The sequence below is a fragment of the Octopus sinensis genome, linkage group LG25 (assembly GCF_006345805.1).
Source record: "Octopus sinensis linkage group LG25, ASM634580v1, whole genome shotgun sequence".
Lineage (NCBI taxonomy): Eukaryota > Metazoa > Mollusca > Cephalopoda > Octopoda > Octopodidae > Octopus > Octopus sinensis.
Genome location: NC_043021.1, coordinates 3,872,120 through 3,887,119, shown reverse-complemented (window position 1 = coordinate 3,887,119; position 15,000 = coordinate 3,872,120). Strand labels below are relative to the sequence as shown.

The window sequence follows — 15,000 nt, the reverse complement described above, 5'->3', positions numbered from 1 at the left end:
AAAGCCATTAGAGCAAAGAAACAGGCCTGGAAAACCTGGAAGGGTGGGGGTAGCAGGGAACTGTACCAGGTAGGCGAAAGGGAAGCTGGGCGGCAGGTGTACATAGCCAAGGGCGAAGCAGAAAAGAAGAAGTTTGCCAATGTCCAATGACGTGAGGACCAAAGAACTGAGGTATTGCGGATTGCAAGACTGTGTGTGAGAGAAAATTGTGATGTCACAGGTGAGAAATGTACAAATGTGTGCTCTAGATAGAAATAACTACAGGAATATCAAACTGCTGGATCAGGTGATGAAGGTGATGGAGAGGGCCATGGCTTTGTGATAAGAAGGTTCCTTCCAACCACGTGATTCTGGGTTCAGCCCCAATGCGTGGAACTTTGGGCAAGTGTCTTCTATTGTAGCCTCAGGCCAACCAAAGCCTTGTGAGTGGATTTGGTAGACAGAAACTGAAAGAAGCCTGTCATGTTATTATTATATATATATATATATATATATATATATATATATCATCATCATTATATCCAACTGTAGAAACCATACCAAAACAGACAGTTGGAATCTGGACAGCTCCCTGCAAGCCACCTCCGTGTCAAACCGTCCGACCCATGTCACCATGGAGAGTGGACGCTAAACAATGATGATGATAAATGTATATATATCTATGTTATTATTCAGAAAGAGGAAGAAGGAAGACTTTCATGTGTTTGAAAATATGACACAGCTCACATTGCAGATGATTTATTAACCATACATGAGTCCTGTTTTATTGTCAGTTCATCAACCCTATTTTGCCCCACTCCATAAAAGATTTATATTCTTAAGATATTTATCACTAATGTTGTCCATAACCTGAGAAGCCTCACTTTTGATTTAATGGAAATTGATAGCTAAATGTCTCTTAATCCATTACTGGATTGCTACCGATAAGACTTGTTTTTACCCTATTGACCGTCTGCTTTGTTTATTGGCCATGTCAGTTCACCAGTAAATTGATTTCCTAGCATTTGTGTCTCAAGATCTGGCCATGCAGAATATAGTGCAATAAAGTAGCATTGTGATAAATATATGAAGACAGGCCACATGGTTCCCAACCACAATTTATGATCTGACTCCATTATTTTGAAGTAGAATGTTCTCTCAAGATACCCTAACCAGTCGGTCATGTGTAGCGGAAACAGAATTATGTTCACATCTCCGTGCATATTCAGGCATCTGTTTCAGTCCTACTGCATGGTAAGGTGCATGGCACCTTGAGGGCGAGTGTTTTCTCTTATATTGTCAAGACAGCCTATGTCTTTTGAGTGGATTTGATAGATGGAAACTGAAATAAACCCATTGTGTGTGTGTGTGTGTGTGCATGTACCCTTTTCATGACATCATGTGATTTATTATTATTGATTATCACTGTCAATGAAGCAGTTTCATTCATTACCAATATACTGTGAGAGTATATCTGGCCATGGGGAAATATAACCCCACTTGGAAAGTTCCCCTCTGAGGCACAGATCCAGGCAAAGTTGTTTATGGAAGACCAGCAGTCAGCCATGCATACCGGACTCCCCTCTCCACACCATCGATGTTATCCAAAGAAAAGACAAAGGCCGATACAGGTGGCACCAGTGACATCACAACTCATTTCTACAACTGAGTGAACTGGAGCAACGTGAAATGAAGTGTCTTGCTCAAGAACACAACACGCAGCCCAGTCCAGGAATCAAACTCACTACCTCATGATTGTGAGACCAACACTTTAACTTGTGAGCCATGCACCTTCATACATATATGTGTGCACAAAAGCACACAAGTACACATACAAACACAAGCATACAAGTACACATACACACACTCACACACACAGCTTCCATCTACCAAATTCCTTCGACCACAAGACATTATTTGTCAGCACAAAGTTATAATACAATACACTGGCCCAGGGTGTCACACAGTGGGACTGAACTCAAAATCACATGGTTATGAAATGAGCTTCTTAGCCATAAAGCCAAATCTCTTCCAAATATATCACATCTGTTAAGTGTAAGAAAAAATTTCTGGTGAGGACATCATTATGGTAAACTACCTGCAAGCCGGGTTAATCCTTCACCTGTCGAAATTATTTTCATAAGTTTTTCCTAATCATTTGTGCTGGCTTTCGACAGGTGAAGGTGGTTAATTTGGGTTAGTTAGTGGATAATATGTGTTTGTATTACATTAGTTGGTGAATAATATTTTAGTTGGTGGGACCATAGATGATCAGCCAAGTGCCCTGTGTATCACATATGATGCACTAATATAAAATTATGTGTAGAGCTGGGATCCAGGTGTAGGGAGTTAGTAGGCTTCTGGTGGAAGCACTCCGTCGGTTATGATGATGAGGGTTCCGGTTGATCCGAATTAACGGAACAGCCTGCTCGTGAAATTAACGTGCAAGTGGCTGAGCACTCCACAGACACGTGTACCCTTAACGTAGTTCTTGAGGATATTCAGTGTGACACAGAGAGTGACAAGGCCGGCGGCCCTTTGAAATACAGGTACAACAGAAACAGGAAGTAAGAGTGAGAGAAAGTTGTGGTGAAAGAGTACAGCAGGGATCACCACCATCCCCTGCCAGAGCCACGTGGAGCTTTAGGTGTTTTCGCTCAATAAACACTCACAACGCCCGGTCTGGGAATCGAAACCGCGATCCTATGACCGCGAGTCCGCTGCCCTAACCACTGGGCCATTGCGCCTCCACGAGTAGGCTTCTAGCAGTCTCTAGAAAGTATAAAATCCAACTTTCAGGAACAATAGTGATTTATTGACGTAGAAGGTTGTAAATCTTTCTCATATTGAAGTTCAGTGAACTGAAAAAAGTTATTTTGTAGTTCACAGTTAGCAACTGGGGCTGCTGTGTATGCGATTTAACACAGGTTCCCTTAATGACAATGTAACCTTCATTTGACTAAGGTATCTTCGGCCTGATGAGTAGCTAGCAGAGTATTGCTCATTGAATAATTACTACTTCAGAGGTTCTGCTAGGAAACCAATGTAGCCTGAATTTAACCTACTCTATTCCCTAAATTTGGATTATATATTTAGAGAATGTTAGTTATGACCAGTTCTTAAGGTTATCTAGGGTTTCACATCCATAAAGCGCTTAGCTTTATACACATCTTGTCAGACCCTGATGGCCAGTGACCTATAACCTCTCTTCAAAACCCTGTGAGCCAGCCATAACTAACGTTCTTTAGATACTCTACAGCTCTATAGTGCTTCTCTTTCGGATTTATGATTTACTGATAATGTGTGTGTGTGTGTGTGTGTTGTGTGCATGTGTGTGTATGTGTGTGTGTGTGTGTGTGCATGTGTGTGTATGTATGTGTGTGTGTGTGTGTGTGCACGCATGCGCAAAACACGTCCCCCAGGAAGCTCATAATGATCCCCTTTCTCAACAGCAAAGGCACCACCTACATCCACTGGGTTCCCTCTGTCCAGATCGTCGACAAAGTGTACACTGTGGTGGTTTTGAGTGAATTCAGGAAAAGATTTCATTGCCAAAGGCCAGAGCACCTGCACCAGTCCACACATCCATCCTGGTAACCAACTACATGACAGAGATAGGCTGTCAAAACTGTCCCTCACTCTCTCTCTTTCTACAATCCAGACCTTGCTCCCTGTAACTTGTGGTTGCCCCCCCCCCAAGCTGAAAGAGAAGAGGAAGGAATTAGTAACAAGGATCCTGGAGGACTTGCACAGGGGCTTCATGAAGTGGCTGGAGTGCTGTAACAAGGGCATTGAAGTCAGAGGATCACACTTTGAAAGAGATTAGAGTTTTGTTCTTTGAAATTTACAAATGTCTCTCCTAAAAATGTCTAAAAACTTCTGGAATGCACCTTGTATATATATAGGTTCTTATGAACTCTGAAATCGGGTCTGATATGGTAATAACGGGATTTTTTAGAAATTTCTGTCGGCTTTCTTCGAAACGCGTGCTGGTAGTTTCATGGTTATTGACGGCATATTTTGGCATTGGAAATTTTTCCTTTTGCCCTTACTTATAAATTATATATATATAATATTATTAGGGAGTAAATCCAAACTTACAGGGAAAAATTAGATTTAGGATTAAATCAAATTTCACAGTATAAATATAAATTAAATTTAATGAATATTTTTGATAAAATGAAAATTCTTTAATATACTAGTATTTTTTTTTTTTTTTTTAATGAAGACGTGATTTTGTTGGTATAGCTACTTGGAACGCTATAAGCCTTATAATAATAACTATGTGATTGCTGCTATTTCTAGCATGCTAAATAAGATAGTTTTTAGTGAGGTTTCGCTTATACAGTTTTTTCCTTTTCATGTTTATTTTCGTTTTGCAATTGAACATGAAACATCCAAAAAAATATGCAACTGAAAAAGAAAATTTAACAGCAAAGGCACAATGGCAGAGAGAAAGGCGGACAACTGAATCGGATGAAACTAGGGCAAGCGACTGAAACAGATGCCTGAATATGCATGGAGATGTGAACATGATTCTGTTTCCACTACACATGACCGACTGGTTAGGCTATCTTGAGAGGAGAATATTCTACTTCAAAATAATGGTGTCAGATCATAAATTGTCGATGAAACACTAAAGAGATCTTTTCTTTGCGATCATGTGGAAGTAGTGGAGTTGACAACCAATCTAAGACTTCTCTTACAGAAGATCATTCTGATGAAAGAGAGTTTGCTAATTACCTTCTTGATGTAGGAAATGGTAACATTTCTGTTGAACAAATCCTAGGTGAATTCAAAATCAAACTACCCACTGACCCTTGCTCTGAAAGTGGTACTCTTTCAGATCTCTGTGATTTTGTATATGCTGTCCTCAAAAATAACTTCACAAACCCTATGTGGCTTGCAAATAGAACCAACGTTACTCCAACAGATGAAGCAGCACAATTTGTGAATGATTTTCTGTTGACCAGGATCCCTGGTGAGCTAAAAATATAGAGAAGCTCAGATACAGTTGATAATGAAACTCTGTACCCAGTCAAGTTCACCAACAAACTTACACCATCAGGGTTTCCACCAAACAATCTCAAACTGAAGAAAAAATGCTGCATAATGCTTCTGAGAAATTTAGATGCTACTAATGGACATTGCAATGGCACACTCTACATCATTGTCCGGTCACATGATCATGCTATCGAGGCTGAGGTTGCTTCTGGTCCTTATGCAGGATCAACTCTGCTAATCCCAAGAATACCACATATGTCTCAAGGAATGGAATTTACATTTGAAGGTAAAAAAATTTCCTGTCAAGCCAGCTTTGCCTTGACATGCAACAAGGCACAAGGACAGCCTTTTGAACAAATTGGAATATATCTTCCGACACAATTCTTCCCACATGGTCAGCTGTATGTTGCATAATCTAGAGTTCGAAAGAAACCTAATGTAAGAATATTGGCTGAGAGAAATGGAAACAGTATGATTACTGACAATTGTGTCTACAAGGAGATACTTCTTTAAAGCAAACTAGGCATTTTAGCAAGTTTCAGTAAATAGAATTAACACCTAAATTATATGTAAAGTAAAATATATTTGTGAGGAATTAATTTGTTTTGGTATATTTCAACACAAGCCAAACGAATGATATCGTTATGTAAGATGCCGGTAGCACGTAAAAAGCACCATCCGAGCGTGGCCATTCACCAGCCTCATCTGGCACCTGTGTCGGTGGCACATAAAAAGCACCCACTACACTCACGGAGTGGTTGGCTTTAGGAAGGGCATTCAGCCGTAGAAACATTGCCAGATCAGACTGGAGCCTGGTGCAGCAGCCTGGCTTCCCAGACCCCAGTTGAACCGTCCAACCCATGCTAGCATGGAAAACGGACGTTAAACGATGATGATAATGATGATGAAGATCATTTCATGGGTATGTTTGAAAAAGTAAGGAAATGCCATTCCCGTGTGTTCTCACAGCACCAGACTTGTGTGTGTGTGTGTGGCCCCATCCACCCAGCTATCAATCTATGCACACCTATGTAAGTTCTACCAATTATTACTGATAAATATATATAACAAATTGACTAGTTATATATCTACATATAAATTTCCGTGATGTCCATTAGTTAATTAATCACAGCTTCCATAACAACCATATTATAGGTTTGAATCTCTGGAAAATTTTTACAAATTCCTCTGTTAATATATATTGATAAAAAGTCACTTTCAAAGCATCTGTTACTATTTACTATCACAAATTTTAAAATTTGTTGCCAAGCTTTACGTTCCCTACAGAGTAAGTTTCAATATTTGATAAACAATATTAATATGTTCTGGCAAAATTTTTCATTTTCATTTGCAACACAGTCTCTCACCTTCTAATTCTCCTGCCTCTAATTGTTTTCATTAATAACATTCTACTTAATATATATTTATTGTAGTTTTTTCATTTCAAGTTTATTTCGTTATTTCAGATGAGTAAATCAGGTATTTTATTAATATAAATTCGCTATGTAACTGCTCTCAGTTTATTGTTTATACATACTGAAAATAAATTATATTGGACAACTTATTAAAACTTACTGAAGCCTCAGACTCATGTAACTTATTTCCCTTCCATCGTTATCTAAGAATTAGCAAGTGAATTTGTTGCTATGGCTATTTGATATGCTGTAGGTATTAAAATATCTCTATGTGATCACTGCTATGTTTTGGCACATTAAACGTAGTTGGACTACCTTGATGTTTGTTTAAAAAGGAGAGATTATGACTGTGATAAAATAATGAAAGCAATATTTTACTAAGCAAGTGAGCACTATAATACAAAAAAAAATTATTAGACTTAAAATATAAAAATGATTATATATGCATGTGTGTGTATATATATATATATATATATATATGCGTGTGTGTGTATATATATATGTGTGTGTGTGTATGTATATATATATATATATATATATATATATATATATATATATATAAATATATGTATGTATGTATATGTATACGTATGTTGGTGCAAACAGGTAAAATTGAACTCAAAATGTGAGTGTTTGTAAATTTTTATTAATGTTTAGCAGAAGCAACAGAGTAACTCAAGGTCAAAGAATTTCTTGCATTGACACTAGTGCCAATGCACGAAACTCTTAGACCTTGTATCACTCTGTTGCTTCTGTTAAACATTAATAAAAATGTATATTTATATTCTCCCCATCCATCCATCTTCACCTAGTATTTCCGGAAGCGTTGTCAGTGTAAGGTCGCCAGGTACCTACTCCATAAGGTTCTATCAGAAACAGTTGTCATTACATTTTCTGGCTGGATTCTTAAGCATGACTATGGATATTATTCAATCATCTCATCAGGGACTATGGATATTATTCAATCACCTCATACTTGGTCTAACCTTAGGTTTCCTGCCAGTTGATTTGGCTTGAAGAATCCATTTTGTGGTTCTTTCCTGTGACATTCTAATCACATGTCCATCATGCCAGGTCCATGACCACTCAATGTGTGAATGTAGCAACTGTATTGAGCTACATTGCTCTAGAAATCCTTTGGCAGAACCCCATTTCAGATACTTGGCAAGCATAGCATGCCCTGGATGGTATGCCTGCTTGGTAGTAAGTTTTCCGGCTCAATCCTAATGAAAGGTAGCTTCAGCGGATGTCGTTTTCTTTAGTGGAGATGCATGGCTTAGTGGTTAGGGATGTTGGATTCATGAGCGTAAGATTGTGGTTTCAATTCCTCAGCTGGGCAACGCATTGTGTTCTTGAGCAAAACACTTCATTTCACTTTGCTCCAGTCCACTCAGCTGGCAAAAATGAGTAATCCTGCGACGGACCGGCGTTCTGCCCTGGGTGGGGAATATATACAACACGGAAACTGGGGAACCGGCTCTTTGAGTCTATTTGACTCAGGAAGGAACTAGACTAACATTTCAGATACTTGCATTTGCAACCTTACTATTTCAGAGATGACTCAACAATTGTGACTATAAGCATGGAAAACCAAACCAAAATTAGTAAGTTTGGCTTTTGTACCAAACTCTTCTCTATATTCCAATTATATATTATTTTCTTTTTCCCACAGGTTCCACCAGACAGATCTGCATTCCATTCTCCAGTTCGAAGACCATCCAGTAAAGCTAGTGATAGAAGATCTTCACAACATGGTATGACCATTCCTGCTATAGGTAAATAAAATCTTTTCCTTTTTTACCTGAAATATGCATTAAATCTGTTAGAAGTGTTATCTTTCTACAGCTTTGTATTTTGAAAATTTGAAGCTCTAAGTCAGCCCTGGCTGAGAAAAAAACCTATGATAAAAGTTGTTCCAGCAAGGCCCCTTTTTCCCATTTTTATGAGATAAATATTTGTGATACAAAAGAAAATTACACACATATACAAATATATATATATATATATATATATATATATATATTGGTAAAAACGGTAAGATAACAAAAGAAAGAAAGAGACCTCAGTATTATGTAAATAGAGGAATTTATCTGTAAATTAATATGTGACAATTATTCAATAGCCAAGATATAAAACTCTGAGTTTCAGATGCCGAACTGGAAATCCACAACACCATCTCTTTGGTTGGCCAGATAACCAAAGAGATGGTGTTGTGGATTTCCAGTTCGGCATCTGAAACTCAGAGTTTTATATCTTGGCTATTGAATAATTGTCACATATTAATTTACAGATATATATGTATATATTTAGATGTATGTGTGTGTGCATGTATATATACACATTAAACTAGTAGTAAACATGGAACAGTCACTGTGATGTGGTGATTACCTTGTTAGTATAGTTACTACTCTCATCTCTTCTTGAGATTTTACAACTACCTACTTTGCTTGTTGCGAATCAGTGACCGATGGTCACTTTCTTTACAATATATTGCTAGCTGGAGCAGACTCGGACCATCTTTCTGGTGGCCGGGTGTTTGTAACTGAAGACGAGCAAACTAACTCAAAACTGGGTCAGTTTTACAATCCTGTCATCTACTGGAGGTTGGTAGGGGCTCACTCCCCTTCTAGCAATGTATATATATGTTCAGGGTGCAGGGCTGCACTTATAGCTAACAGAAAATCTGCCTGGCATTGAACTAGTAGTAACATGGAAAAGCCACTTTGATGTGCCAGTGGCACGTAAAATGCACCAATCCGAGCGTGGCCGTTTGCCAGCCTCCCCTGGCACTCGTGCCGGTGGCACGTAAAAAGCACCCACTACACTCACGGAGTGGTTGGCGTTAGGAAGGGCATCCAGCTGTAGAAACACTGCCAGATCAAACTGGAGCCTGGTGCAGCCTTCTGGCTTCCCAGACCCCAGTTGAACCGTCCAACCCATGCCAGCATGGAAAGCGGACGCTAAACGATGATGATGTTGCTATAGTTACTACTTTTGTCTCTTCTAGGGATTTTGCTTATTTATTCAGTTTGTTTTGAATTTATCATGCACTATCTCATAATTTTGAAATTTTTATGATGCTATTATATAAGTCTTTAGAATGACATTGTAAGGTAGGTGTGAGAGTCCAAATATGGCCAGTTTAAATGCTAAAAGGTGGAAATATTCTGAATCCGGTTGGCATCAGAATAGTTTTAAATATTTTTAAGAAGCAAGGGAGATAACTCTCCAAGCAGATCATTTCACTGTAATTTTTGGAATATACACACTTCCATCTCTCTTAATAATTGTATTATTTCAGAAATAACAAGAGACAGTAGTACAGAAAGAGGCAATTCGTTTGAGGATGAGGAAGAACCAAATTTACAGAAGAGAAAATCCATAGAAGACAAAACGAAAGGATTCTCACGTAAAAAAATAGATGAAGTCGACTGCTCTTTTACATCTCCCAACAACAGTTCAATACCCAAACAGAAAGACAACCCTATAGAAAAATGTTCAGCAAATTCGAGTCAGCGATGGCGGACAGAAATCATACCTGACCGAATATTAGGCTCTCCCAATTCAGTTAAGGTCAGACCGAGCAGTTCGTGTCAGGACTCCGATATATATTATGAAGACAACAGTAACGTCCGACGAGGAATTGACAGTTCGATGCGGTTATTTGTAGCCTTGTTTGATTATGACCCCGCTGTCATGTCACCTAACGCAGACGGATCAGATGCAGAGCTTCCGTTCCAAGAGGGAGATTTTATCAAGGTCAGTTCATTTAGCCTCTTCGTCATTGTTGCCAGCCTCGCCTGGCACCTGTGCAGGTGGCACGTAAAAAGCACCCACTACACTCGCGGAGTGGTTGGCGTTAGGAAGGGCATCCAGCTGTAGAAACATTGCCAGATAAGACTGGAGCCTGGGGCAGCCTTCTGGCTTCCCAGATCCCCGGTCGAACCGTCCAACCCATGCTAGCATGGAGAACGGACGTTAAACGATGATGATGATGATCATCATCATCATCATTTGCTTTCAACATCCATTTTCCATGCTGGCAGAATTGTTCATCATCATCATTGTTCGACCGTCGTCGAGACAATGGAATTTACCATGCTACGCCAGACTTCACGGTCCATCATGGCATTACGGAGGTCCTGTTGCTGGATGCCTGTATCCCTGGAGATTACATCAGGGTAGGAGAGTGAGCGCCCTCTGGTATTGCGAGTAGATGGCTTCCAGAGGAGAAGAGTAGAAATTACCTTGTTTTCAGCTCTACAACAATGTCCAGCAAACTGGACTCTCCTACCTTTCACAAGAGATGACACAGGTGGTAGTTTCCCATATATTTGCATTTTGGTTGGATGGCGCTTCCATGAGAGATTTTGAGCTCTCATAAGGAGGCGAGTGTAGGTTCCATCCAACCGCCTCTCAAGCTTCATTGATAACGTCCAGGTTTCTGAGCCATATAGTAGAATTGGTTCGACTCTGGCAGAATTGTTACCATGCCAGACCAAATTCTTAGCATTGCGTATGGTTCTTTACATTCTGAGTTCAAATGTCACTAAGATTGACTTTGCCTTTCATCCTTTTGGGGTCAAAGTAAGTACCAGTTAAGCACTTGATTCGATGTAATCACCTGTTCCTGTTCCCTTAAAATTGCTGGTCTTATGCAAAAATTAGAAATATTAAATTTATGCTAGAACCCACTTTGCTATTAAGTTTTCATTCATCAAGATCATCCTGTATTTATCACATAGGACAAAATGCAGGGCATCTTTACATTCTGAGTTCGAATTCCACCAAGGTCGACCTTGCCTTGCATCCTCTCTGTGTCGATAAAATAAGTACCAGTTGAAGGCTGGGATCGAAGTAATCAACTTATCCTGTACCCCAAAATTGCTGGGTTTGTGCCAAAATGTGAAACAGTTTTTATTTCAAAGCTATTCTCTGTGGCTTCAGAACCTTAACCCTTTTGTTACCGTATTTATTTTGAGATGTTCTGTGTTTCTTTCAATTACTTTAAATATAACAAAGAATTTAGTAAAATAACTGTTATCATTAAGCTAGTGTTAGGAACATAAATTGTGTCTGAGGTTTGGTGGAAGATTTTAATTCAAAACTTATGTAAACAAGACATTTGTACTCAGAGCCAGAGCTGGTTTCAGCCGGGTTGGTAACGAAAGGGTTAACTATGTTACAATATTTTTTGTTATATTCTTTATTGTCTTTTCGTTTTCTGTAGATATTTGGCGATTGTGGTGCCGATGGATTTTACAGAGGAGAAGCAAACGGCAAGCTTGGTTACGTACCTGGCAACATGGTTACTGAGGTGAAGGTCAGGGACCCTGATGTGGTGCAGCAGCTGTTAAAAGACAATACCAGCACGTCCAGTGGAGAGAGCAGTAGTACTCCTGGTGAGTGTATGTATCATCATCCTCATCATCATCGTTTAACGTCCGCTTTCCATGCTAGCATGGGTTGGACGATTTGACTGAGGTCTGGCGAACCAGATGGTTGCACCAGACTCCAATCTGATCTGGCAAAGTTTCTACAGCTGGATGCCCTTCCTAACACCAACCACTCTGAGAGTGTAGTGGTTGGCTTTTACATGCCACCGACATGAGGGCCAGTCAGGTGGTACTAGCAACGGCCACGCTCAATGGTGCTTTTTATGTGCCACCTGCACAGGAACCAGTCCAGTGGCACTGGCAATGATCTCGCTCGAATGTTTTTTCATGTGCCACCAGCATAAATGCCAGTAAATATATATATGTGTATATATATATATATATGTGTGTGTGTATATATATATATATATATATATATATATATATATGATAGATAATTAAATATGTGTGTGTGTTTAAATGTACAGTAAACAAAGACAGGTGAAGGAACAACAAGCAGATGTATTAGTTTGACACTGGGGAAGAATTGAAAAGTCTTTGATGTTTTGAGCCTATGCTCTCCATCAGTAAAGGATGAGAGGAAAAAATAATGAAAAGAACAAGAAAACAATATGTGAGGATTAATGGTTCCACATATCTCTCTATTTATAATGGCACTCTGTCGGTCATGATGACGAGGGTTCCAGGTGATTTGACCAACGGAAGAGGTCTTGCTCGTGAAATTAACGTGCAAGTGGCTGAGCACTCCACAGACACACATGCTCTCAATGTAGTTCTCAGGGAGATTCAGTGTGACACAGAGTGTGACAAGGCTGACCCTTTGAATTACAAGTACAACTCATTTTTGCCAGCTGAGTGGACTGGAGTAACATGAAGTAAAGTATCTTGCTCAAGGACACAACATGTTACCAGGAACTGAACTCCTGACCTTACAATCAAAAGTGCTTTTCTTTTTTTTATTTGCTTCTGTCTAGCAATCAAAGGAAATAACTACTATTCCCTCCAAACTTGGAACTTTTGTCACCTGGACATCAGCATTTTGAAGCTGACCTATTTTCCATTACATTTCAGACAGATTCAGCACTGAATTGCTGAAGCAGAAATATCATTATAGTAAATATTCTGCTCAATAGCACAGACCATAACCACTTGAGCACGGCCCTTAGTGGCCTGCAATATGTGCATCTCTGATCATGAGTACTAGTAGTGGGGGAGCATCATAGCCATGTGTTAAGAGAGATTGTTTGGGGTTTGAATAAATATCATAACAAAGGCAAAGTTTGAAGGAAATATTAGCCATTTTCCATACTTTCCAGGGGTAAGCAAATAGGAAATAACAGTTGCTCCCCAAGGACAAAAATTGTTACCCTGTGTTATGAACCTGTTTCATTTTGATTTGTTAAGCTTCTTATGACAAGGCTGTATGCAGCCCTTGTCATTTATGTTTGTATTTTTCTTTCAGCCTTCCACTTCACTTACAAAAACTAATTTTCTCTTACATGTATTTGCAGCCAAAGAAAATTTTCTTTCCAAATCACTATACAGAAGCGCTGACCTCACGAACTCTGGCCTAGGCCCCGGCAAACTTATGGTTGCTCTTTACGACTATGACCCTCGGGAGCTCTCACCTAATGTCGATGCTGAGGTAGATTTACTGATTTTATTTTTTGTTTTGGTTGCTATTTTTTTAAAACTTTTTTTTACATCCCATGTTTTTCTCTTCCTTCATTGGTTTCACTAGTTTGTCTTTATCGGGTTCACTAGTTGTGGCCATGTTGGGGCACTGCATGCAATGGTTTATAGTTGATTGTATCAACAACAAATGCTTATTTTCACATCAGGCACTTATTTTATCAATCTCTATTTATTGAACTGCTACATTTGTGAAACACAAGCATAAATACACACATACCCTCTCACACACACACAAATATAAAGCCAACAAGCTTCCATTCAGTCTTACTCACAACACATTAGCCTACCTCTACTAAGGAGATGACACGACTGGCTGGAGATTATAATGTGAACTTCCTAACAATAAAGCCATGCCTTCTCCAATGTTAATGTCATTTGTTGATGTATCAGGTCATCCCATAAGTTCAAATTTTGAATAAAGAAAACAAGTGATCAAATGTTATATTTAATTGAAATTTAATCATCAATGTACTTTCCCTGATTATCTATGACTTCCTTCCATCTATTTACAAGCTTTTTAATCCCATCAATGTAAAACTCTTTTGGTTTCAAAGCAAAGAACTCTGAAATGTCAGTTTCGACCTCCTCCTGGCTTGCCAAAGTTATGTCCCCCAAATGATTCTGTAAACTATGAAACAAATGGTAGTCTAAAGGAGCAAGGTCAGGAGAATAAGGTAGATGAGGAATTTTTTCCCAACCAAACTCTTCGATCTTCTGCGATGTGATCTTTGCAGTGTGGGGTCACGCATTGTCCTGATGAAACATCACTCCTTTTCAATTCATTAAAGCGGGTCTTTTTTTCTTCAAAGCCTGGTTCAAATGCTCTAATTGCTGACAGTAGACTTGAGCATTGATTGTTGCATTTGGTGGTAACAGTTTAAAGTGAATTACTCCTTTGCAATCCCACCAGATAGAGAGAAGAACCTTTTTCCCATGAAGTTCCCTTCTCGATAAATGTAAAGGCAGTCGAGTTGGTTAGGGATCTTTCGTCTGGTATCTTATCAATTCTGCCAGCTCGCTGCCTTTACACACACACACACCACACACACTCACACACTGACTAAAAATAATGGAAAAAATAGTAGAGCAGTGAGCTGGGTAAAATGTTTTGTGGTATTTTGTCCATCATTATGTTCTGTGTTTAAATTCTGCCGCTGAGGTCGATTTTGTCTTTCATCCTTTCGGTGTCAATAAAATAAGTATCAGTTGATGACTGGGGGGCGGGGTCGATATAATCGACTTAGGCCTTCCTCCGAAATTGCTGGCTTTGAGCCCAAATTTGAAACCAATAATCAAAGAAGAGCAAAAGAAATGATCCACAACCATGAGTTATCTCCCTTCCACTTTATTTTAAATACGCAGGACAAGAACCATCTATATCCGGAGTTCTCAACCATTTTTCATCTATGAACTCCTTTGATTACTATTTTACTTAGGTGGACCCCCCCCCCCCATCAGCCATTCGATAATTTAAAATTAGTTTTATAGATACTTCTTTCAAAATTCCTATT

General features: G+C 39.1%; 1 protein-coding gene across 8 annotated transcripts in view; it reads left to right on the top strand.

The window, feature by feature from the left end:
- LOC115224461 (RIMS-binding protein 2) overlaps window positions 1-15,000 on the top strand; it is a 595,300-nt gene that overhangs the window by 567,820 nt on the left and 12,480 nt on the right. For 7 of the 8 annotated variants that reach the window (XM_036513379.1, XM_036513378.1, XM_036513381.1 and 4 more), the window contains 4 exons: window positions 8,071-8,173; window positions 9,700-10,157; window positions 11,629-11,806; window positions 13,306-13,439. In XM_036513379.1, the coding sequence (XP_036369272.1) occupies window positions 8,071-8,173; window positions 9,700-10,157; window positions 11,629-11,806; window positions 13,306-13,439 (873 nt within the window). The remainder of the gene's footprint in view (window positions 1-8,070; window positions 8,174-9,699; window positions 10,158-11,628; window positions 11,807-13,305; window positions 13,440-15,000) is intronic. The other variant, XM_036513377.1, reaches the window with a different exon arrangement.